The sequence below is a fragment of the Elephas maximus genome, chromosome 7, assembly GCF_024166365.1.
Source record: "Elephas maximus indicus isolate mEleMax1 chromosome 7, mEleMax1 primary haplotype, whole genome shotgun sequence".
NCBI lineage: Eukaryota > Metazoa > Chordata > Mammalia > Proboscidea > Elephantidae > Elephas > Elephas maximus.
In genome coordinates this window covers 119,218,458-119,244,089 of record NC_064825.1, presented here as the reverse complement: position 1 = coordinate 119,244,089, position 25,632 = coordinate 119,218,458, and the positions used below count along the sequence as shown (strand labels likewise).

General features: G+C 41.1%; 1 protein-coding gene across 1 annotated transcript; it reads left to right on the top strand.

Moving 5' to 3' along the window:
- Positions 1 to 24,149: 24,149 nt before the first annotated feature.
- On the top strand, positions 24,150 to 25,109 carry LOC126080575 (olfactory receptor 1052-like). The gene has a single exon (XM_049891767.1). The coding sequence runs from the start codon at positions 24,150 to 24,152 to the stop codon at positions 25,107 to 25,109; it is 960 nt and encodes a 319-aa protein (XP_049747724.1).
- Positions 25,110 to 25,632: the final 523 nt, after the last annotated feature.

Here is a 25,632-nt window from a genome sequence, read left to right as displayed (position 1 = left end):
CTTCTGCGCAAAATTATTGACCATTAACCTCACTCACCCTCACTATGTATTTGATTATAGGTGAATGTTTTCCCCATTCTGGTCCTTGGTATCTCGATTCATATGAACACATCGCATACATAATCTTTAAGGTTATTTCCAGATTTTATGTATGATCTTGGTACCAAGAAAAAAAAAAAAACCCCATTGTCATTGAGTCAATTCTGACACATAGTAACCCTATAGTACAGAGTAGAACTGCTCCATAGGGTTTCCAAGGAGCAGCTGGTGGATTCAAACTGCCAACATTTTGGTTAGCAGCTATCTTAGTTATCTAGAGCAACTATAACAGAAATACCACAAGTGGATGGCTTTAACAAAGAGAAGTTTATTCTCTCACAGTCCAGTAGGCTAGAAGTCAGAATTTAGGGTGCCAGCTCCAGGGGAAGTCTTTCTCTCTCTGTCAGCTCTGGAGAAAGGTACTTGTCAACAGTCTTCTCTTGGTCTGGGAGCATCTCAGCGCAGGAACCTTAGGTCCAAAGGATGCACTCTGCTCCCAGCACTGCTTTCTTGGCGGTATGAGGTTTCCCCTTCTCTGCTAGCTTCCCTTTCATCTCTGGAGAGATAAAAAGTGGTACAGGCCACACCCCAGGGAAACTCCCTTTACATTGGATCAGCTATGTGACCTGGTAAGGGTGTTACAATCCCACCCTAATCCTCTTTAGTATAAAATTGTAATCACAAAATGGAGGACAGAATACTGGGAATCATGGCCTAACCAAGTTAATACACACATTTTTGGGGGGACATAATTCAGTTCATGACAGCAGCCAAGCTCTTAACCACTGCAGCATCAGGGCCCAATTTTGGTACCAAAACCAAGAAACCAAACCCATTGCAGTCAAGTCAATTCCGACTTATAGTGACCCTATGGGACAGAGTAGAACTGCCCCAAAGGGTTTCCAAGGAGCAGCTGGTAGATTCAAACTGTCGACCTTTTGGTTAGCAGCCAAATGCTTACCCACTGCACCACCAGGGCTCCAGTAATGATCTTAGTACAAAAAGTAATAATTTCCTTCACCCTTGATATTTACAAGAAACCATCCCCAGGATCTGAACACTCCCAAATCACAGTAAGAAGAGAAAAGAAAGTTGTGGAAAAGAATTAAGTATACAGGAAATAATAGGAGAGAGTAGAAAAAATAGAGATGAACAGGGCACAAGGTTGTAAGGAGCGTCCCACAATTCCCTGTGAGCCACAGAGATGCAGAGCCCTAGATCATCTATTTCTTCCCAGCAAAAGCACCTACCACAATGATAGGTACATACTAGGTGCTCACTTTTTTTGTTTTGTTTTGTTAATTGTTGAACTGAACCAAACTGAATTTAGTACCATTCAGTTTATTGTCTCTGGAGATGGTGAAGTCCTCAGTACTAGAGGTGTCTGAACAGAGGTCTGATGCCCAGTTGAATGAGTGTCTTAGTTTCCTAGTGCTGCCATAACAAAAATTCCACAAGTGGGCGGCTTTAAACAACACGGATTTATCATCTCACCATTTCAAAGGCTAGGAGTCCACATTCAGGGCATCTATGGTTCTGTGCTCCCTTCACTCCATGAGAAGATCATTTCTTGTCTCTCTCAGCTTCTGGCAGCCCCCAGGTATTTCTTGGCATTCCTTGGTTTATAAACAGAGGATCTTCACAAAACATCTTTCCCCTGTGTCTATCTCCGTGTCTATTCTGCTTTTTTTATAGGACACCACTTAGAAGGGATTAAGTTTAAGATCCACCCTACTCTGGTATGACCTTATTAATACAGGCAGTCCCCAGATTATGAAAAAGTTCCATTCCTAAATCTGCCTTTAAGTTGAATTTCTACGTAAGCGAGAACAGTTAGGTACTGTTCGTATCTAACATCAGTTAGTCAAGTGATTGTCTTAGTATATAGTGTACCTTTCTATGTATAAAAAACATTAAAGAAACACTTTCAGGTACACTAAAACATCTTTAACATAATAATATAGTAATAATAATAATATTTTGATGTTTATTGCAAAGTAGTGCCCATTTGTTATTACGAACCATTGTATGTACCTTGGATTTTTAATATAATAGGCTTTATGGGGATTGGTTTGTAACTACAGGCTGTACTTATGCATCCCAGGAACTGCCTGTATAACAAAAGAAAAATTGTATTTCCATGAAGAGTCATATTCACAGGTACAAGGGTTAGGACTTTGACATATCTTTTGGGGGGACACAATTCAATCCATACCAGTGAGGATGTTGAAAAAGATGAATTATGCGTCAGCCACGCCTTTTGGAGTGACCACTGAGGTTCCTTCCAGTCCTGTCCATTCTACATTTCTATGAAAGTTTAATTGTTTTAAGTTTAATTCAATTTCCTAAAATCCTCAAACCTTAGGTCTAGATACCCCTGAGTCTGTATCTGGAAATCCTGTTGCACAATGCTCTGCCCCCATCTCCATCTAATGCTTGGTACTCTCTCCCATCTCCAACTCCAATCATATTTTTTAGCTTAATCTAGGAGAAAAAAGTAACAACTAATTAGATTATCTTTTCCATGCCCTTCCCAAGAAGCTATTAGTCAATTTTCAATTCATTTTTCTTTTCCTTTCATTTCACCCCAAATCATTTTCTTCTATTATTCAACCAATAGATGTTCATTGAGCAACACTGAATATCCTGCTATGTGTTTAGAACTATCAGAGATACAGAATATACAAACACTTTTGCCCCTGCCCTCCAAGGGCCTATAGTTTGGCTGGAAAGACAAAACTGCCACATATTTAATAATTTTCAAAATGAGCTTAAAGCCATTTATTACAAAGAATTAAGTATCACAGTCAATGTGAAAATGCTGTAGGATTTCAAAAGAAAGAAATATTCTTTCATTAGGGTGGACTGGAGGAGGAAAGTTAAAACTGGACATTTAAATAAGGGAAAGAACAGTATACAAAACATTACTAACAATGCAGAAGAAAAACTAGATAACTGGGAGCCCCTAAGAATCAAACACCTATGTTCATCGTAAGACTTCACTAAAAGAGTAAAAAATTACCTACAGACTGGGAAAAAGTTTTTAGCTATGACATTTCTGATCAGCATCTGATCTCTAAAACCTACATGATACTGCAAAAACTCAACTACAAAAAGACAAATAACCCAATTAAAAAATGGGCAAAAGATATGAACAGACACTTCACTAAAGAAGATATTCAAAAATTTAAAAAAAAAAAAAAGAAGACATTCAGATAGCTAACAGATACATAAGGAAGTGCTCACAATCATTAGCCATTAGAGAAATGCAAATCAAAACTACAATGAGATTTCATCTCACTCCAACAAGGCTGGCATTAATCCAAAAAACACAACATAATAAATGTTGGAGAGGCTGTGGAGAGATTGGAACACTTATATACTGCTGATGCGAATGTGAAATGGTACAACCACTTTAGAAATCGATTTGGCACTTCTTTAAAAAGCTAGAAATAGAACTACCATAAGATCCAGCAATCCCACTCCTTGGGATATATGCTAGAGCAATAAGAGCCTTTACATGAACAGAGTTATGCACACCCATGTTCATTGCAGCACTGTTTACAATAGCAAAAAGAAGAAAGCAACCAAGGTGCCCATCAATGGATGAATGGATAAATCAATTATGGTATATTCACACAATGGAATACTACGCATCGAAAAAGAACAGCGATGAGTCTGTGAAACATTTCATGACATGGAGGAATCTGGAAGGCATTATGCTGAGTGAAATTAGTCAGTTGCAAAAGGACAAATATTGTATTAAGACCACTATTATAAGAACTGGAGAAATAGTTTAAACAAAGAAGAAAATATTCTTTGATGGTTACAAGACGGGGGAGGGAGGGAGAATGGGAGAGGGGTATTCACTAAATAAATAGTAGATAAGAACTACTTTAGGTGATGGGAAAGACAACACACAATACAGGCAGGGGCAGCACAACTGGACTAAATAAACCAAAAGCAAAGAAGTTTTCCTGAATAAACAGAATGCTTTGAAGGCCACCGTAGCAGGGGTGGGGGTTTGGGGACCGTGGTTTCAGGGGACATCTAAGTCAATTGGCATAATAAAATCTATTAAGAAAACATTCTGCATCCCACTTTGGAGAGTGACGTCTGGGGTCTTAAACGCTAGCAAGTGGCCATCTAAGATGCATCAGTTGGTCTCAACTCACCTGGATCAAAAGAGAACGAAGAACACCAAGGACACAAGGTAATTATGAGCCCAAGAGACAGAAAAAAAAAAAAAAGAGAGAGACAGAAAGGGCCACATAAATCAGAGACTACTTCAGCCTGAGACCAGAAGAACTAGATGGTGCTTGGCTACAACCAATGACTGCCCTGACAGGGAACACAACAGAGAACCCCTGACGGAGCAGGAGAACAGTGGGATGCAGACCCCAAATTCTCATAAAAAGACCAGACTTACTGTTCTGACTGAGACTAGAAGGACCCCGGTGGTCATGGTCCTCAGACCTTCTGGTGGCCCAGGACACAAACCATTCCCAAAGCCAACTCTTCAGACAGGGATTGGACTGAACAGTGGGTTGGAGAGGGATGCTGGTAAGGAGTTAGCTTCTTGGATCAGGTGGACACGTGAGACTATGTTGGCATCTCCTGCCTGGAGGGGAGATGAGAGGGTAGAGGGGGTTAGAAGCTGGTGAAATGGACACAAAAAGAGAGAGTGGAGGGAGGAAGCAGGCTGTCTCATTAAAAAAAAAAGGAATTGGGAGTATATAGCAAGTATACGTTTTTGTGTGAGAGACTGACTTCATTTGTAAACTTTCACTTAAAGCACAATAAAAAAATTTTAAATAAATATGGGAAAATAATTCTATTATGAAAACATTCTGCATCCCACTTTGAAATGTGGCGTCTGAGGTCTTAAATGCTAACAAGCGGCCATCTAAGATGCATCAATTGGTCTCAACCCACCTGGAGCAAAGGAGAATGAAGAACACCAAGGTCACACGATAACTAAGAGCCCAAGAGATAGAAAGGACCACATGAACCAGAGACCTACATCATCCTGAGACCAGAAGAACTAGTTGGTGCCCGGCCACAATCAATGACTTCCCTGACAGGGAGCACAACAGAGAACCCCTGAGGGAGCAGGGGATCAGTAGGATGCAGACCCCAAATTCTCACAAAAAGACCATACTTAAAGGTCTGACTGAGACTAAAGGAATCCCGGCGGTCATGGTCCCCAAACCTTCTGTTGGCCCAGGACAGGAACCATTCCCAAAGACAACTCATCAGACATGGAAGGGACTGGACAGTGGGTAGGAGAGAGATGCTGATGAAGAGTGAGCTATTTGTATCAGGTGGACACTTGAGACTGTGTTGGCATCTCCTGTCTGGAGGGGGGATGGGAGGATAGAGAGAGTTGGAAGCTGGCAAAATTGTCACGAAAGGAGAGACTGGAAGGGCTGACTCATTAGGGGGAGAGCAAGTGGGAGTACGGAGTAAGGTGTATATAAACTTATATGTGACAGTCTGACTTGATTTGTATACGTTCACTTGAAGCTCAAAAAAAGTTAATTAAATAAATAAATATGGGAAAGATAAATCTAGACTGTGGAAGCAATAAGGGCACCATAAGCTTGAGGAACAAGAAGACAGGAATTAGAGCAGAGCATTTATAGGTACACAATGAAGTATAATAAAATGTAATTATATAGCAACAACTAAAAAATTATGAGTATGGTTACACATGTTACACATGTATGTATGTGTCCAAGTGTATAGGTATGTATATGTGTGGGCATATATAGATGTATCTATATGCAAGTGTGATGGTTAAGGTTGTGTGTCAACTTGTCTGGGCCATGATTCTCAGTAGTTTGGCAGTTATGATGTATGTTTGGTAGTTACAATAATGTAATCACCTCCATGATGAGATTGGCTATGAGCAGCCAATCAGATGAAAGGGAGTTTCTTTGGGGGTGTGACCTACATGCAATATATATATGCTTTTGACAAAGTTCTTTGACTTTTGCTTGCTCTGGATCCTGAACCTTGCTCATCATCATCTGACCTCCAGTTTTTGGACTTGAGGCCACAGCCTGCCATCTGACCTGCCAATCTTCGGTTTGCAGCTACATGAGTCAGAAGAAGCCTCCAGCCTGATGCCCAGCTCATGGACTTGGGACTTGCCAGCCTCTACAACTCTCTAAGCCATTTTCTTGTTAATATAAAAACAAAATTGTAAGGATGAGTTTTCTAAATTGGTTCTCAAGTCTGATTAGTCTTAAAGATGTTGATGACTCTGCTTCCAGTAGTAAAGAGGACACTGCTAATCCATGGCATGAGGTGGCAATAGAAATACACAAAATATCATTCTCAATAGATCAAGTATTGGTGAGAGGTTAGGCTCTGGGTGATTGCATGTTTGATTCTACAATTTTGTCAGAATATGAAGTTTAAGGAAGCTGGTTTGTTGCTCCTACTTTTGCTAGACAAGGTAGTGAAAGAATGAAATGAGCTCAAGGCTTCAGAGTCAAAGATCGAATGCCACATAAACTATCTCAAAGTTGCCACTTGTGCTCTGAAAGAAAGTCTTATTTCTTGTAGTAACAAAGCTGATATTGCTGAAAAACAAACCCAGAGTCTTATCATAACAGTGACTGAATTATAAGGCCAACTGAATTCTCAGCCTCAAATTGTGTCTGAAGTTCAAGTGAGGACACTGATTTGAAAGAAATGGGAATCTGGGGACACTGAACCCCTAAATCTTGTTGAATCACTCCTGCCAACAAAACTATTAGCCTTTCTATGCTCATCCGATGAGATTAACCCAGCTGTGTCTGAAAAGCCTTTGTTTAAGATATCACCTAGGGCAGCATCTGAGTCATCGACTGCGGAGGCACCTGAATCACTGCCTGGGGCATAGCTTGAGGCAGATACCTTACAAAAATATTGCTGAATGTTCTCAAAACACATCCCTACCACCCATTATCCTTCTAGATCTATGACTAGACTTAAGTTCCCAAAAACCCAGTGCCCTCGAGTTGATTCTGACTCATAGCGACCCTATAGGACAGAGTAGAACTGCCCCATAGAGTTTCCAAGGAGCACCTGGCAGGTTCGAACTGCCGACCCTTTGGTTGGCAGCCGTAGCACTTAACCACTATGCCACCCCAGTGAGCCCCAAAAGATGAAGTACAAAGTGTGACCCAAGAGGAAGTACACTACACTCCAAAATAATGATGACCAGCTCAGGTTCTTGCTGAGGGTAAAGGGAATACTGAATGGGTGGTGGAAGAAGATAGTGCTAAATACCAGCTATGAACACGTGACCAGTTGCAGAAATGAGGACTGTAATTGTTATGAATATTTCTTCCTTATATGTGTGCATCAAAAATTTTTGTTTTCTTCACTTATAAAATATAAGATGTAAACAGGGCTAGTGTGTTTTTGATTGTACACATGTTAGTTGTATCATGTTAGGCAGAAATATGACTTTATAATTGTCATTATTTAGAGATTATGTGTGGTTTAAGGAGATGCGTGCAGGTACAAGAGATAGACTGTGATGGTTAAGGTTGTGTATCAACTTGACTGGGCCATGATCTTCAGTGGTTTGGCAGTTATGATGTAGTTCAAAAGTTATGTAATAATGTATTCACCTACCTCATGAGATCAGCTATGAGCAGCCAAGCAGTTGAAAAGGAGTTTCCTTGGGGGTGTGCCTTTATGCAATATATATGAACTTTCTGGCAAAGCTCTCTGGCTTTTGCTTGCTCTGGATCCTGTATCCAGTTCATTGTCATCTGACTCCAGTTCTTGGGACTTGAGCCAGCATCCTGCCATCTGACCTGCCAATCTTGGGTTTGTCAGACCCTGCAGCTACATGAGTCAGGAGAAGCCTACATCCTGATGCTTGGCCCACAGACTTGGGATTTGCCAGCCTCTACAACTAGGTGAGCTATTTCCTTGATATAAATAAATATATATATATACTTCACTGTTTTTGCTTCTCTAGAGAATCCAGTCTAAGATAACCCAGCTGAACCCACTGCCATCGAGTTGATTCCGACTCATAGCGACCCTATAGGACAGAGTAGAACTGCCCCATAGAGTTTCCAAGGAGTGCCTGGAGGATTCGAACTGCTGACCTCTTGGTTAGCAGCCGTAGCACTTAACCACTACACCACTAGGGCTTCCCCAGCCTCAGATCAAAACCAAAACCAAACCCACTGCCGTCGAGTCCATTCCAACTCATAGTGACCCTATAGGACAGAGTAGAACTGCCCCATAGAGTTTCCAAGGAGTGCCTGGAGGATTCGAACTGCCGACCTCTTGGTTAGCAGCCGTAGCACTTAACCACTACACCACCAGGGTTTCCCCAGCCTAAGATAGCAGGTGTATATTCATATATAATAAAGTACACACAGGGCACAAACACAGATATTTCTTAGACTTAACCAAACACCTCGTGGAATTGGTTTATGGGGTCTGAAGCCTTAGGACCACAGTCTTGTGGGACAGCTTAGTCAATTGGCATAATACAGTTTATAATGTTTATGTTCTACATTCTAATTTGGTGCGTAGCTTCTGGGGTCTTAAAAACTTGTGAATGACCATATAAGATACTCCTATTGGTATCTACGTGGCTGGAATAAAAGAGAAAGAAGGAAACCAAAGACTCATAGAAGAAACTAGTCTATAGGACTAATAGTCTACACGAACTGTGACCTCATCTACCCCAAGACCCGAAAAACTAGCTGGTACCCAGCTACCACTACCAACCGTTCAGATCAGGAACACAACAGACGAATCCTCACAGAATGGGAGCAAAATGTGGAACGGAACTCAAAGTCTTAAAAAGTTCAGACTTACTGGACTAGTTGAGACTGGAAGACTCCCCAATAATATCACCCTGAGATAGTCTTTAAACCTTGAACCAAACCTATTCCATGAGGTCATCTTTTAGCTAAATAATTGCCTCATAAAACAAACAATATCACCTGTGAGTACTGTGATCCTTTGAAAAATCATCTATATGAGACCAAACAGTCAACATTTACTCCAAATCAGAGATGAGAAGGCAAGGTGACAGGGAAACTAGATTACTGGAAACATAACAACCCGAACGGAAACAATGAGAAAGTTGACATCCTGTGAAAAATGTAACCAAAGTCAGTGAACAAACTGTAGAAGCTGTTAAATGGGAACTTAATAAATTTCACTGAAAACACAATAAAATATTATTAAATAAATAAAATGTAATCATAGAATTTAGATGGTGGTGATATGGATACTCACTGTACAATCTTCCAACTTTCCTAAGTTTGAAAAATTTCATAATAAAATGTTGAAAACTCTGAGTAGTGAGATTATGTGATGTTTTCTTTTTGCTGATCTGTGTTCTATATATTTTTTACAATAATTTTAAGGTAAGTTTTAATGTAAGTTTTAGTTTTTAAAGGACTGAAAAGACATTAGACATCATATATTATTATGTGAAAGAGTCTGACTGGATGGAACACAGGGACAGTCCATGCTGGGAGACAAGGAGATAAGACCGAAAGGTTTAGCATGGAATAAGAGACAGTTACAGCCATGTTTCTGAAAGCTGTCTTTTTTTGCATCATCAGCCTTTGAGGGTGTGATCCAGCCACGTTAACACTGGGGGCTATTTATGACTCTGGGAGAAAGTGTTGTGAAGTCATCAGCCCTCAAAGCCTCATTCCATGTACTTCCCACACTCAACACTACCCCAGGAATGAAGCATGTGCGGGCCTCAGTGAGTATCATTTGCAGGAAGGTCAGCAATCAGCTGGCTGAAAGAGAAGATGAGATGGAATGCGGAGGCTTTAGTGAGAAAAGTAGATGTAGGTGGAAGGTTGAGGTGACAGACTGTGAGAAAGGAGGAGAAGAAGAGGCATACCTGAGATATGATCATTAGGAAGAAGAGACGTTTTTAGACAAACTTGATTTCAACTTGTTGTTAGCGGCACCACGCCCATTCAGCACCCTCGTACCTGGACAGCGCCTCCCCCAGGCATGCTCTTGCCATTGACCACTCAGAGTTCCTATGTTACAACTTGTTTCAATTCTATCTCAGATGCACCTTTTTCCTCTTCTTTTCAATCCCCTCTTCTCAGTGGGCTGCTCAATGGATGGATTGTTGTCTTCTTGGAGATGCCTGCATTTAGCTCCCCAAGGCAAATCTGTACTAGGATGGAATCAAATTGGTTACTCTTTTTGTCTTTCCAAGAAAACAAAGCTATATTCAGCAATTTTATGGAATCTAAATTGCAATCAGTAGTCAATATAAGCTATCATTCACTGGGAGCTTACTATACCTCATTTGGTTGTCTCAACATTTCTTGCAAGATGGAGATTTTCAATCCCCTTCTACAGATGAGGAACCTAGGAGTCATAGACATTATGTAATTTATCCAAGGCTACACCATAACAAATGCTAGAACCAAGATTTAAACCTGATTCATGTGGTTTCCGAGGCCATGTTAGTGTGTCCCAAAATATGGCACCTATATCACTGGGATTGACAAGATGGTTTCAGGTGAAACACAAGTTAACAAATTCATATTAATAGTTACATATTTATTTTAATATGAACTAAAAATAAAATTGTTACGTTGCATCTACGAATTTTAGGGTTTCTTAAGGTAACGCTAGATTGATTTCACTTTTGAGTTGATATTTAAAATACTAAGCAAATATTACAGGTCATGTGCAAATTTGGCAAAAATCATCACTGACATTTGGAGAATACATGCTCAGCTAGGCTTTTTGTGTTATTGAGTGATATTTTTGAGAATTTATCTAATCCCCAATCTTGTAGGTGTTACCATAACATATAATTTCACTATGAAATACATGTTCAACGAAAGCACCCAGAGATGCAAATGCTGAGGGGTCAGCTAAACTCACTCACTAGGAAAGTGACTTGCTCCAAACACCAGTCGGGCAGTGCAGGTGGTTCGAATTCCTGTCTCAGCAAAATTGCTAGTTTTATCTCTGCTGAATCTTTAAGGTCATGAAATTGCACGTGTTAAATTGGTGAACTCCTATAGTCCTCTGTAAATAGCTCCAGGTACCTATTTCTTCTTCCTTTAGGCCAGTACCTCCCAACATGGGCTCTTGGAAACCCTAGAGATCCATGAAGAAGGTAATAGAGCTGTCTCAGAGTTATTATTAATATTTCCAAAGGCTGATGGAAATAACACTTAGGTAAAATACCATAGGCTAATTAAAAATTCCTTTGGTATCTAAAATGATAAAGATCATGGAAGAAAAAATAGGGACTAGGAGCCCTAACAAATGACTTAAACGGTATACAAAACATTACCAACAATGCAGAAATACCAGAAGAGAAATTAGATAAGTGGGAGCTCCTAAAAATCAAACACCTATGCTCATCCAAAGACTTCACCGAGAGAGTAAAAAGAAAACCTACAGGCTGGGAAAAATTTTTTGGCTATGACAAATCATATCAGTGTCTAAACTCTGAAATCTACTAGATACTGCAAAACCTCAACAACAAAAAAGACAAATAACCCAATAAAAAATGGGCAAAGATAAGACAGGCACTTCACCAAAGAGGGCATTCAGGCAATTAACAGATACATGAGGAAATGTTCACGATCATCAGCCATTAGAGAGATGGAAATCAAAACTACCATGAAATACCATCTCATCCCAACAAGGATGGCATTAATCCAAAAAACACAAAATAATAAATATTGGAGAGGTTGTGGAGAGACTGGAACACTTAAACACTACTGGTGGGAATGTAAAATGGTACAACCACTCTGAAAATTGATTTGGCACTTCCTTTTTTTTTAGAGAGCTAGAAATAGAACTACCATACAATCCACCAATCCCACTCTTTGGAATATATCCGAGAGAAATAAGAGCCTTTACACCAATAGATATATGCATACCCATGTTCATTGCAGCACTATTTACAACAGCAAAAAGATGTGAACAACCAAAGTGCCCATCAACAGAAGAATGGATAAACAAATTATGGTGTATTCACAGAATGGAACACTAAGCAACCACAAAGAAAAACAATGAATTGGTGAAACATCTGATAACATGGAGGAATCTGGAAGGAATTACACTGAGTGAAATTAGTCAGTCACAAAAGGACAAATATTGTGTGAGACCACCATTATAAGAACTCAAGAAAAGGTTTAAACACAGAAGAAAACATTCTTTGATGTTTATGAGGGTGGGGAGGGAGAGGGGTATTCACTAATTAGATAGTAGACAAGAATTATTTTAGGTGAAGGGAAGGACAACACACAATACAGGGGAAGTCAGCACTATTGGACTAATCCAAAAGCTAAGAAGTTTCCTGAATACAACCAAACACTTCAAGGGACAGAGTAGCAGAGGCAGGGGCCTGCGGACCATGGTTTCAGGGGACATCTAGGTCAATTGGCATAACAAAGTGTATTAAGAAAACTTTCTGCATCCCACTTTGGTGAGCGGGATCTTAAAACCTAGCAAGCGGCCCTCTAAGATGCATCAGTGGGTCTCAACCTACCTGGAACAAAAGAAAATGAAGAACACCAAAGACACAAGGAAAATATGAGCCCAAGAGAAAGAAAGGGCCACATAAACCTGACACTCCATCAGTCTGAGACTGGAAGAACTAGATGGTGCCCGGCTTCCACCAATGACTGCCCTGACAGGGAACACAACAGAGAATCCCTGATGGATCAGGAGAAAAGTGGGATGTAGACCTCAAATCCTAGTAAAAAGACCGACTTAATGGTCTGACTGAGACTGGAGGGACCCCAGAGGTCATGGCCCCAGGCTTTCTGTTAGCCCAAAACTAAAACCATTCCTGAAGCCAACTCTTCATAGACTGGACTATAAGACATAAAAAGATACTGGTGTGGAGTGTGCTTCTTAGCTTAAGTAGACATATGAGACTACATGGGCAGCTCCTGTCTGGAGGCGAGATGAGAAGGCAGAGGGGGACAGGAGCTGGTTGAATGGACACAGGAAATACAGGGTGGAGAGAAGGAGTGTGCAGTCACATTGTAGGACTAGCAACTACGGTCACATAACAATGTGTGTACAAGTTTTTTGTATGAAAAGCTGACTTGAATTGTAAACTTTCACTTAAAGCACAATTTTTAAATAAGACTATTGGCAACTAAAATGTAGAAAGCTATGAAAAAAGAACATTTTATTGTGGTAAAAAATACATATAATTTAAAATTTTCCATTTTAACCATTAAGAAAATTCCTTTGGTTTTAGTTGAAATAACATAAACTTGGTGTAGTAATTCTGATTTTTTTCATGTTTATATGTGTTTTACAACTTGCTCTTTTCAGCGTTGTATTGATCTAGTACCTTTGTAACACATATTTCAAAATAAGGGGTTCATGGAAAAATGGGAGGGTGGTTTCCTTTGTGGTTTGGAAAGGCAAAAAAACACTCTTACAGATGATTCCAAGTGTGTTTTATCTGTTAATGTCTTATTTTGTGCTATGCTTTGCTCTAGTCAAGAATTGCTTGCATGCAACAAATAGAATTCTATTCAAGTTAGCTCAAATAAAGAAAATATATACTGTAAAGACACAGCACTCTTGCAGATGTTAAGCACATAGGCCTCATGGGATCTGGAGCTGGTATCTGGAAAGCTGTCAGGGATGGAGCCTCCCTGCCTCTATTGCTTACTGGTATGGATGATCTCTTATCTTTGCTTCTCCTTGTGTGCCTGTCCCAATCTCCTCTCTGCAGAGTGGCCCCCTCTGTCTAGTCAGTACTTCTGCTCCTCATTAATTCAGTTTACACATGGCTCAGGCTGTCACGGTGCCAACTCCCAGCCTGACCTTATGGACTTCTAAACTCAACCTCCCAAAACCGCCTTAATTCCTCAGTTTCCCAGGGAAGACCAGCTTGAAGATGTCGATCCTTGATCCAACAAGATATGTCCAGGGAGGGTGCAATCGCATGCTACAAATATGGCCCCTAACTGAACTGAAGGAGCCGTTCCCAGATAAATGGGTTATGGATGGGTAGTTATCCCTAAACACATCTGCTGCATGTTTTTATTTGCAAAATACATCAAGTCTTCTTGGAAATGGAGAGCATTTAAATCCTAGATAATAATTAGTATTAGTAATAAACTCATCAAATCTTTATAGAGAACCTGTGATGTGATGTGCAGCCACGATGATCTCTGTAAAGGCGTAGTCTGAATAGAAGGGAAAAAAATGAACATATGCACATAAAATGTATATAATTATCGGCATACACATGGCCCCAACAAAAAGTGAAATAGGAGCTTGGCAAAAGGAGAGATCAAGATGACCAGAATTGCTTCATCTAAGCCAGCACCTCCTCATCTGTGCCTGTCTTGCTGTTTCATCTGATGGTAAACGCGTTTCTTCTCCACCTCTCCCTCTCTTTGACTTACATAAATACAAACCCTGCCCCCTAAAAATCTTCCTGAGAACACCAGCCAGAAATAGCTTCTCCATTCTGTGATCCTTCAGAGCATTTTAAATATCTCTTTTAGGCCACTTAAACCTTTCTGCTATTCATTATGTAATCACTGAAGTACATGTCTTATCTCTTCTACCAGGCTATAAGCTCCTTGATAACAAAAAGCATATGATAGAAAAAGGAACTAGTACAGTTCCTTGTACTGGTAGGTATTGAATTAATATATATCAAATGAATTAACAAATAAATGAAAGCCTGCACATATGCATGAATGAGTGAACAGTGGGTATTTCTAAGTAAGTCGGATTTGAACATGTGCTAAAGAGAGAAGATATTTGAGGTGGGATAACAGAGATTCCCTTATTTTCTTCTTAGTGAAAGCAGCTTAAATATAGACATCAAATCCATCCAGGGCACATTTTTTGACCCTCCATTGGCATCATTGGGTGAAGTACCCATTCCTGTCTCCCCTACCAACCTAAGCCCATTGTTGCTGACCAAACAACCATTCTCTCCCCCTTTCCCCTTGCCTGCCTCAGATTATAGACACTTAAAAAGCCACATACATTCTTTCACAGTCACCTTTGTGACTATATGGTCTACTTCTGGCCAATGAGCTTTAAGGAGAAAACAGCTAGCTGGCATCTGGGGAAGGTGTTTCCTAGCTGATTAAAAGAAGTCTGCCACAAAACTTCTTGTTAAATAAAGGATAAATATTCTTATAGTTTAAGATACTTTGCTTGAGTTTTCTTTCATGTGTAGCTGCACAAATTTAATAAATCCATCTAACAAACAATTCCATTTAATTCAGCAGGCTTTTGCTTATAACCCCCTGCGAAGAATTGAGCTCTCTTCTCCTCTCAGCTTCCACTGAGTTTGCCATCTCCTCACATTTCCTTACTCTAGCAATCTCACTCTAACCAAAAAAAAAAAACCCATTGCCGTCAGGTTGATTTCAACTCATGGTGACCCCATGGGTTACAGAGTAGAACTGCCCCATAGGGGTTTTTTGGCTGTAATCTTTACAAAAGCAGATCACCAGGGCTTTCTCCCATGGAACTGCTGAGTGGGTTCGAACTGTCAACATTTAGGCTGATCTCAAACCACTTGTACCACCCAGGGGCCTTCAATCTTACTCTAACTTTCCTTTATTAACTTGCCTTTGTAAATATTCATCCATTCAAATACTCACGATCATTAGCCATTGGAGAAATGCAAATCAAAACTACCATGAGATACCATCTCACCCCAACAAGTCTGGCATTAATACAAAAAACACAAAATAATAAATATTGGAGACGTTGTGGAGAGACTGGAACTTATACACTGCTGTTGGGAATCTAAAATGGCACAACTGCTTTGGAAATCGATTTGGCACTTCCTTAAAAAGCTGGAAATAGAACTACCATACGATCTAGCAATCCCACTCCTTGGAATATATCCCAGAGAAATAAGAGCCTTCACACAAATAGATATACGCACACTGATGTTCAACAGTGGAGCATTGTTTACAATAGCAAAACGATGGAAACAACCAAGGTGCCCATCAAAGGATGAATGGATAAATGATGGTATATTCACACAACAGACTACTATGCAACAATAAAGAACAATGATGAATCCGTGATACTTCTGATAACATGGAGGAATCTGGAAGGCATTATGCTGAGTGAAATTAGTCAGTTGCAAAAAGACAAATATTATATAAGACCACTATTGTAAGAACTCAAGAAAAGGTTTAAACACAGAAGAAAACATTCTTTGATGGTTATGAGGGTGGGGAGGGAGGGAGAGAGAGGGGTACTCACTAATTAGATGGTAGACAAGAATTATTTTAGGTGAAGGGAGGGGCAACACACAATACAGGGGAAGTCAGCACAAGTGGAAGAATTCAAAAGCAGTTTCCTGAATACAACCAAACACTTCAAGGGACACAGTAGCAGGGGTAGGGGTCTGGGGAACATGGTTTTAGGGGACATCTAGGTCAATTGGCATAACAAGGTGTATTAAGAAAATGTTCTGCATCCCACTTTGGTGAGTGGCATCTGGGTTCTTAAAAGCTAGCAAGCAGCCATCTAAGATGCATCAATTGGTCTCAACCCACCTGGAGCAAAGGAGAATGAAGAACACCAAAGACACAAAGAAAATATGAGCCCAAGAGAAAGAAAGGGCCACATAAACCTGACACTCCATTAGCGTGAGACTGGAAGAACCAGATGGTGCCCGGCTACCACCAATGACTGCCCTGACAGGGAACACGATAGAGAATCCCTGATGGAGCAGGAGAAAAGTGGGATGCAGATCTCAAATCCTAGTAAAAAGACCAGACTTAACGGTCTGACTGAGACTGGAGGGACCCCAGAGGTCATGGCCCCCAGACTCTCTGTTAGCCCATAACTAAACCATTCCTGAAGCCAACTCTTTAGACAAAGTTTAGACTAGATTATAAGACATAAAATGATACTGGTGAGGAGTGTGCTTCTTAGCTCAAGTAGACACATGAGACTATGTGGGCAACTCCTATCTGGAGGCAAGATGAGAAGGCAGAGGGGGACAGGAGCTAGTTGAATGTACATGGGAAATACAGGGTGGAGAGAAGGAGTGTGCTGTCACATTGTGGGGAGAGCAACTAGGGCCATATAACAATATGTGCATAAGTTTTTGTATGACAGACTAACTTGAATTGTAAACTTTCACTTAAAGCACAATAAAAAAAAAAAAATACCCATCCATTTCAAAGGCACTTTAAGCCAGTCTTAACATCTTGCTTCCCTCATTGATAAATTCTATAACCCGTTGTTGTCAAGTCGATTGCAACTCATAGTGACCCTATAAGACAGAGTGGAACCGCCCCATAGGATTTTCAAGGAGTGGCTGGTGGATTCACACTGCTGACCTTTTGGTTAGCAGCATTAACTCTTAACCACTGCATAGCCAGAGCTCATAAAGTCTTTGATATATATTCCTGTTATATTCTTGTAAGAGTCACAGTTTTAAGGTTTTTTTTAATTATGCTTTCACAGACTGAAAGATACAAGCCAAATTGATAATGTTTATCTCTAGGGAAGGAGAGGTATGGGATTGGGGTAGAACACAACAGGGATTTCAATGACCTTCAATGTTTTATTTCCCTGATTAAAAAAAGAAAAAGATTTAAATTACATATAACGAAAACATTCACATTTATTATATTAGAATGATGTACATATTAGTATTTGTTACATTAATCTCTATTTTCAATATTTTAAAATTTTTCCCAAAAAAAACAAAGCAGTAAAGTATTGAAGCATCTTATTAGGGCAAGATAGAAACTTCTGTATGCTCATCAATCCCAAATTATTGACCAGGCACCATTTGAGAGGATGAAGGCATTGTGTAAGGATTTGTAAACTGGGATCCAAGAGACGTGGGTTATGTTTTGAAACTAGAACTACTTACCTGCATGGCCTTAGGTAAGCCACTCTGTTTCTTTGACCATGAGTAGTGCTTCCTGTACGGTACACAATGAAAATTATGGTGCCCACCACTACACTTTAACCCAATACCAAACTGTAAACTAAATATAAGACTTGCAATAAGATTTTGATTTTTCTGTGATGCTTCAATGCTCCTTAAAATTATTATCACAGTATGCAGATATACACGTAATAGACAACTTTAACAATTATTTATGGCCAATTATTGCTTCATCTCTACTCTCCCTCTCTCCTTCACCATTACTAGGATAATTTTGAAGCAAATCTCAATACCCTGTCATTTCTTGCTGCTTTTTTTATGTCAAATTGTGTTTTTGTTTTGTTTTGTTTTGTTTTCTTAATGTTGATGCCTCTATTTTGCTGATGCCCTAAGCATGTGCTTGATCTTGCCTTTGGGTAACCCATCCCTGACTCAGGCACTGCTATATTATCACAGCTCGGCAGAACACCAACTAGATGGCCTGTAATTCTCTTTGGCTCTAACAATCCGTGATTCACAGAGCAATAACCACCTCCACTCCAGTAGCCTCGGCTGGGCCCAGCACGACACAGTCTCAGAAGGGCAGCGTCAGCCGACAAATGGAGAGGAAGGAAGCCACCTCCCCGCCCACAAAGCAGTTGGAGAGGAAGAAAAGGAGAGGAAGGGGACAGCTGGGAGATGAGCAGTGTGTATGCTCACTCCATTAACAAATCCCTGGGCTCCTTCTTATGCACACTGGCATTTCCTTTGCTGAGAAGTTAGCTTCATTTCTGAAAATATAATTTTTTAAAATTGTTAATATAAATAAGCTATCCATTCTGTTAACAAAGCCCCCAGTGCCTCCTCAGATAATTCCGTGGCAGCCGAAGCCAGGAGCGCTTCCTAGAGAGGGTCAGGCCAGGAATCTCTGCCCCCACTGAGCCCCACAAATCCCCTTGGTGCTCCAACACTGCTGGGACACAGCTTTGACAACAGCAGTGAAAAAGTACAAGAAAAGGAACTCACCCCATCCCTGGCCCTCGACCCAGACTCCGTTCCTCACCAACCTCTGAGCAATTCAGTATCACCAATTTGTTTGGTCAGTATTAGGGCCTAGTACAAACCCTCAATGGCCAGCAAAGAAAGCTCCTTGGATCACTTAGTCCAAGTAACTGGGTAATCTGTCCCTAGATTTTTGGAAGCTTCCAAGGGTCAAGATGACTTTTCTTCATCCAGACTTCAGAATTGAGGGAGGAAGCTAGAAGTTCCCTGGAACCACAATCTTCAACTCCTCAAGGAAATGCTAATTTCTCTGTACTTCAAGAGTAAAGCAAGTGACCAAAATCTAGAGGGAATAATCTCTTCTTCCCTGAGGCTGAAGCTTCCAGAACCCCAGGAGGGATTTGGGGGTGGGTGCGATTCAAGGACCTCCCCAGAGTCTGCTAAGGCTCTTAAGCCACCAAGGAGCATGAGGGGTTGGGCTAGCCTTATAAACTCTGGGCCGGCCTGGGATGCATCCATAGCTTCAACCCTGAGTGTGACATTCTGCTTGCCTGAGCTGTGTGCCTTGTCATCAGGTCTAGATGCGCAGCCACCCCAGACACAGCTCAAGGGAGGAGAACCTGAAAGACACAGGCTGGAGTGATAGTGAGTCTGAGAACCCCCTGACATGGCTGGGCTGAGAGGACTTTGAGTCTCCGCTAGAGGAGTATAAGGCTGGGGAGCCCCATCTGCTAAGGTTGGTGTTTGTGTCTTGGAAATTCTATCAAGTTTCGGCAGAGCTGATTCAGAAAGCTGAGGTTGCCTGTTCTCTTCTTCTCCTTCCCCTTCCCCAAAATCTCCACCTACCTATCCCCTCCTTTAGCTTGTTAGTCTCTAAGTATTTCCTGAGGTCCCATCACATTCAGGGGTCCTGAGCAAGCTCTTCTAGGTCCTTATTCGTTGTCTGTTCATAATCTAACTTGCAGTGGGGTGGAAGTTAATGTTTATCAAGTCCAACCCTGTGCTGACAAGTGTGCTAAGTACATGCAGACACATTGTCATGTAATCCTCCCAGGAACTAAGGAAACTGCCTTGGAGAGGCTGAGTAACTTGATCAGGTTTCCTGACTCTATCCAATGCACGTTGCTGCCTAGTAAATGTTTGCTGAGATTAATTCCCATTTCCAGGTCATTGCACTTCCCCTTCTCCTCCACCTAGACACGACTTTCTCATTCTTCAAGGCCCAGCCCTAGTGCTCCCTCTTCCAGAAGCCTTCTCAGATCACTCAATCACTCTTCCTTCAAGGCATTGCTACCGCAGTCAGTACCACTCAGCTTCCCTTTCGTTTTACGATCTTAAAGGGCTGAAGCCACGCCTTACACTATTTTGAACAACTATAATTGCTCAAATACTTTTGAACAAATGTAACTGTTTATTTTTGAACAAACTTAATTGCTCAAATATCTTGAACAACATTAATTTTTCAAATACTTTCGAACAATCCTAATTGTTCAAATACTTTCGAACAAACATAACTGTTCAAATACTTTTGAATAACCGTAGTTGTTCAAATATTTGCTGTTTACTTCACATAAAACAGTCCCTGCTCTCAGAAGTTATAACGTAATAAGAAAGCAAAACAGCCCAATGAGGGGAAAGAAGACTTAGAAATATTAGCAAAACCTCCTTAAAGAATTTTATATACAGCTGTGTGAGTACTATAACTCAACTGCCAGAGTACAATAGCACACAAAAAGATAATTTGGTCAGATAAGGGAAGACTGACTGGAAGGGCTGAAGAAAGACTTTGTGGGATTTCTGAGGGAGCCCTGGAGGTTCTTTGCAAACTGAGAACCTCAGAATACATCTGTAAAACTGTTGGCCAAAGTTACCATGATTAAGAATTATTAATAAGTGAACTTTTGAAGGAATCAAATGGCCACCTGGCAGCTGGAAAGGTGTTCGTAGAGAATCAGGAGGGAATACGTTTTTGAATCATGGGAAGATGGGGGAGGGGGACAAGAAACCTCATTTGCTGGAAAGCAGAATTTAGGAGCTCAGCCTGAAAATGATAGTGAGTGTGACTCTGTGTATATGTGTGTCTAGAGAGTTGGGATGTCACGCTATCAGAGAAAAATGAAATTATTGACGTTCATTTTAGGCTCAAGGACATTAGGATTTGGCAAGAACTAAGCCCCTAGCAAAATTAGGGAGTAAACACAAGAGATACAAGGGGCATCCAGGTGAAGAAACTGATGCATAGGGCAGGAAGTTGACTTCACCAGGTTAAACTTTAAGACTGAATCGTGTGATAGGACTCTTCTCAAGGGGGTTTATAGACACAAAGGAAACCCTGATGGTGTACTGGTTAAGAGTTTGGCTGCTGACCAAAATGTCAGTAGTTTAAATCCACCAGGTATTCCTCGGAAACCCTATGGGGCAGATCCTCTCTGTCCTACAGGGTCGCTATAAGTCGGAATCAACTCGACAGCAATGGGTTTGGTTTGGTTTCTTTTTAATAGACACAGCAGTTTTTGTTTTTGTTTTCTTCAGATAGTTTTTTTTAATTGTACTTTAGATGAAGGTTTACAGAGCAAATTAATTTCTCATTAAACACTTAATACATGCATTGTTTTGTGGTATTGATTGCCAACCCCACGACATGTCAACTCTCTCTCTCTATCTTGACTTTTGAGTTCCCTGTTACCAGTGTTTCTGTCCCCTCCTACCTTCTCAACCCTGTTCCTGAGCAGGTGTGCCCATTTAGTCTCATTTTGTTTTATGGGCCCATCTCTTTGGCTGAAGGGTGACTCTCAGAAGTGACTTCAGTCCTGAATTAAAAGGGTGAGTCCAGCAGTTTTAAGGGAAGCAATTTCCAGAACCTCAATGTCAATATTTACTATTTCATAGAACTGATCTTCTTGAGAACACATCTGTGATGAAGTGCTGTATTCCTTTTCCATTTCCCTGTTCCCAATTGTCCTTCTCTCACTTTTGAAAAATGCATGCTTTTATCCCCTCCTGTACCTTACTATAAGGCATTTCACTAGCATATAGAAACTTCCAGGGTACCATACAAAGAGATAATTTGATAACTAGCTGTCAAAAAAGGAAATGACTTTAATGACTACTCATAAAATCCTTTTGTAAATCAAATGGAAACCTTTCAACAAAATTGAAGGCACACTTTTTTCAAGTTGACAGATGATAGAACATTAAAAATTATTTTGGAGATACATCGTCATGTGATTCTGGGCATTAACTAAGAAGGAGTTCAATGAATTGAAAGACATTACCATAACAAAACTCTTCACATCCCTGTCCACTCATTTATGTTGACAGATTTCTTAGAACTTACCTTTCCAAGTACAAAATATCTGCCAGAGATCACTGGTGTGAGTGGCTAAGGTACATAAAAAGATCCTTGTGAGCTGGGCAGAACCTCCTAAAATCCCCTGTTACAATCAGGCATAAAACCAAACCAAACCCATTGTCATCGAGTCAATTCCAACTCATAGCCACCCCATAGGACAGAGTAGAACTGCCCATAGAGTTTCCAAGAAGTGCCTGGTGGATTCAAACTACCTACCTATTGGTTAGCAGCCATAGCACTTAGCCACTACTCCACCAGGGTTTCCACAATCAGGCATAGAGTAGCCTTTTCTAGACAAGTTCACATGTGTTCTTTCTGTGGTCCCTAGGGTCACACTGGCATAAGGGCCCATACCCAGGTAAGAAGCTCAGGGATAATGCACTCAGTCAAACTGTTGGGACCAGGTGTGACCTCAGAGATCTTCTAGACCAAATTTTTACTTTGCTAATGAGAAATCTGAGAAAGAAGAATTGCCCAAAGTAACAGAGCTAACAGGTAACAGAGGCAGAACTAGAAAATAGGTCTCCATCCTGTCAGTCCAGTTCTAATTCTGCCATATCCTGTATCTGTTACAAAGGCGGGAACCAAGGTGAGCCCGCTCTTCTATGTTCTTCTGCAGAGTGAAACCACATGTCCTCCTTATCCTCAACATAAACCTGTTTGACTTGGGTGAAGTTAGTGATGTTTCCCTACTGCTGATTTTAAGGATGTAACCCAATTCCGACTCATAGCAACCCCATGTGACAGAGTAGAACTGCTCCATAGAGTTTTCTAGGCTGTAATCTTTATGGAAGCAGATCACCAGGCTTTTCTTCCATGGAGCTACTGGGTGAGTTCAAACCGCCAACCTTTCGGTTAGCAGCCAAGCATTTAACCGTTGTACCACTAGGGTTCCTGAGGAGAGGGTAGAGGAGCAGAGAAGAATGGGACAGAAGGGAAGGACTTTGAGTGTCTCCAGTTCTCACATGTGTAAAAATCGTGGCGGTCATTCAAGCAAACATGAAAACACCATTTCCAAGACAATGGTCTCCCTGGTGAGAATCCATAGATTCTCAGAGGACAAGATGGTGATGATATAGAAGAAGAGATGCCCTGAAGATGTTTAAATACAAGACAGAATGAATACTGACTGATACCTGCTAAAACATGGATGAATTTTGACAATATTAGGCTAAGTGAAAGAAGCCAGACACCAAGGCCACGAATTGTATGATTCCATTTGTATGCGATGTCCCGAACAGGCAAATCCATAGAGACAGTAAGTAGATTAGTGGTTGCCAGGGCCTGGAGGTGGCTGGGGGGGGATGGCTGCTAATGAGTGAGGTGTCTTTTGGGATGACACAAATGTTCTGGAATTACTGTGGATGGTTGCACAATCTTGTGAATATACTAAAAACCACTGAATTGAACATTTTTAAAAGGATGAGTTTTATGGTATGTGAATTATAGCTTGATAAAAAAGACAGAATGAAATCATTTCCAAATAGTTATAAACATATAGAGAGAGGCACAAGAGCTAGGGAGGAGGCCTCACATTTACTGATCACCTACTATGTCCCAGACCCAGACATTCAAATATTTTACATTCATTTTCTTATTTATGCCACACAACAACCTGGAGAAGTATATTTTCTTCATGTCACAGATTAAGAAAGTAACCCTTACAGATACAGCTTATCCAAGGATGCACAACTAGTTAGTGCCACCGTCAGAATTATGGTTCAGGTCTGTCTGCCTTCAGAGTCCTTTCCACTTCCCATTAGCTTCTTGTATAAGGAGCTTTATACTTGCTTGGTGTTCTCTCTCACTGTACCTTGCACAGTGGTGGACATACTCAAGTAACACTGTTTGAGTGATTATCAATTGTCATCTCTGCAGATGACACCTGGAGAGCTAGCCCTTGCCAGCGGTAACCACACTCCAGTTACCCATTTCATTTTGCTGGGCTTCTCCAATTATCCAGACCTACAGGAGCTTCTCTTTGGAGTTTTCCTGCTCATCTATGCCATGACAGTGGTGGGCAACCTGGGAATGATGACCCTCATCTTCACAGACTCCCGTCTCCATAGCCCCATGTATTTCTTCCTCAGCGTCCTCTCTTTTCTTGATATTTGTTACTCCTCTGTGGTCACACCCAAGCTCTTGGTCAACTTTCTGGCATCTGACAAGACCATCTCTTTTGAGGGCTGTGTAATCCAGCTGACCTTCTTTGTGGTACATGTGACCGCTGAGAGCTTCCTTCTGGCCTCCATGGCCTATGACCGCTTCACGGCTGTCTGCCAACCCCTCCATTATGGTTCAGTCATGACCAAAGGGACCTGTCTCCAGCTGGTGGCTGCTTCCTATGTATTTGGTGGAGCCAACTCTGCTATCCAGACTGGTAATGTCTTTGCCCTGCCTTTCTGTGGGCCCAACCAGGTAACACACTACTTCTGTGACATCCCACCCCTTCTGCACCTAGCTTGTGCCAACACAGCCACAGCAGGAGTCATCCTCTATATCTTCTCTGCACTGGTTACCCTGCTGCCTGCCACAATCATCCTGACCTCCTACAGCTTGATCTTGGCAGCTATTGGGAGGATGCGCTCGGCAGCTGGGCGGGAGAAAGCCCTCTCCACATGTGCCTTCCATTTCCTGGCCATTGCCATTTTCTATGGCACCGTGGTTTTCACCTACGTCCAGCCCCATGGATCCACTAATGATACCAATGGCCAAGTAGTATCTGTCTTCTACACCATCATAATTCCCATGCTAAACCCTTTCATCTACAGCCTCCGCAACAAGGAGGTGAAAGATGCCCTGCAGAGGAAGTTCCAGATCAACATCTTCCCCTGTTGAGCCCTGCAAGGTAGTTGTAGGAAAAAGGAAGGCATAGCAGCTTCCAAAACACATTATGGATTGACCTGACCAGGCGAGCAGGCCTAGTTTTGCAGGAGGTAGATGCAGTAAGAGAGCAACAGCAAATAGCATACCTCGTACAGAGCATTACAATTTATAAACATCTTCTTATTCATTATCACTTTAAAGAGGACCTCTTTAAAGTGTTGAAAAGCAAAGACGTCGCCTTGAAAACTAAGGTGCGCCTGACTTAAGCCATGGGTATTTTCAATCGCCTCATATGCTATAAGTTGGAATTGACTCAACGGCAGTGGGTTTGGTTTGGTCTCATATGCATGTGAAAGCTGGACAATGAATAAGGAAGACCGAAGAAGAATTGACACCTTTGAATTGTGGTGTTGGCGGAGAATATCGGCCAAAAGAACGAACAAATCTGTCTTGGAAGAAGTACAGCCAGAATGCTTCTTAGAAGCAAGGATGGCATCTTACATACTTTGGACATGTCGTCAGGAGGGATCAGTCC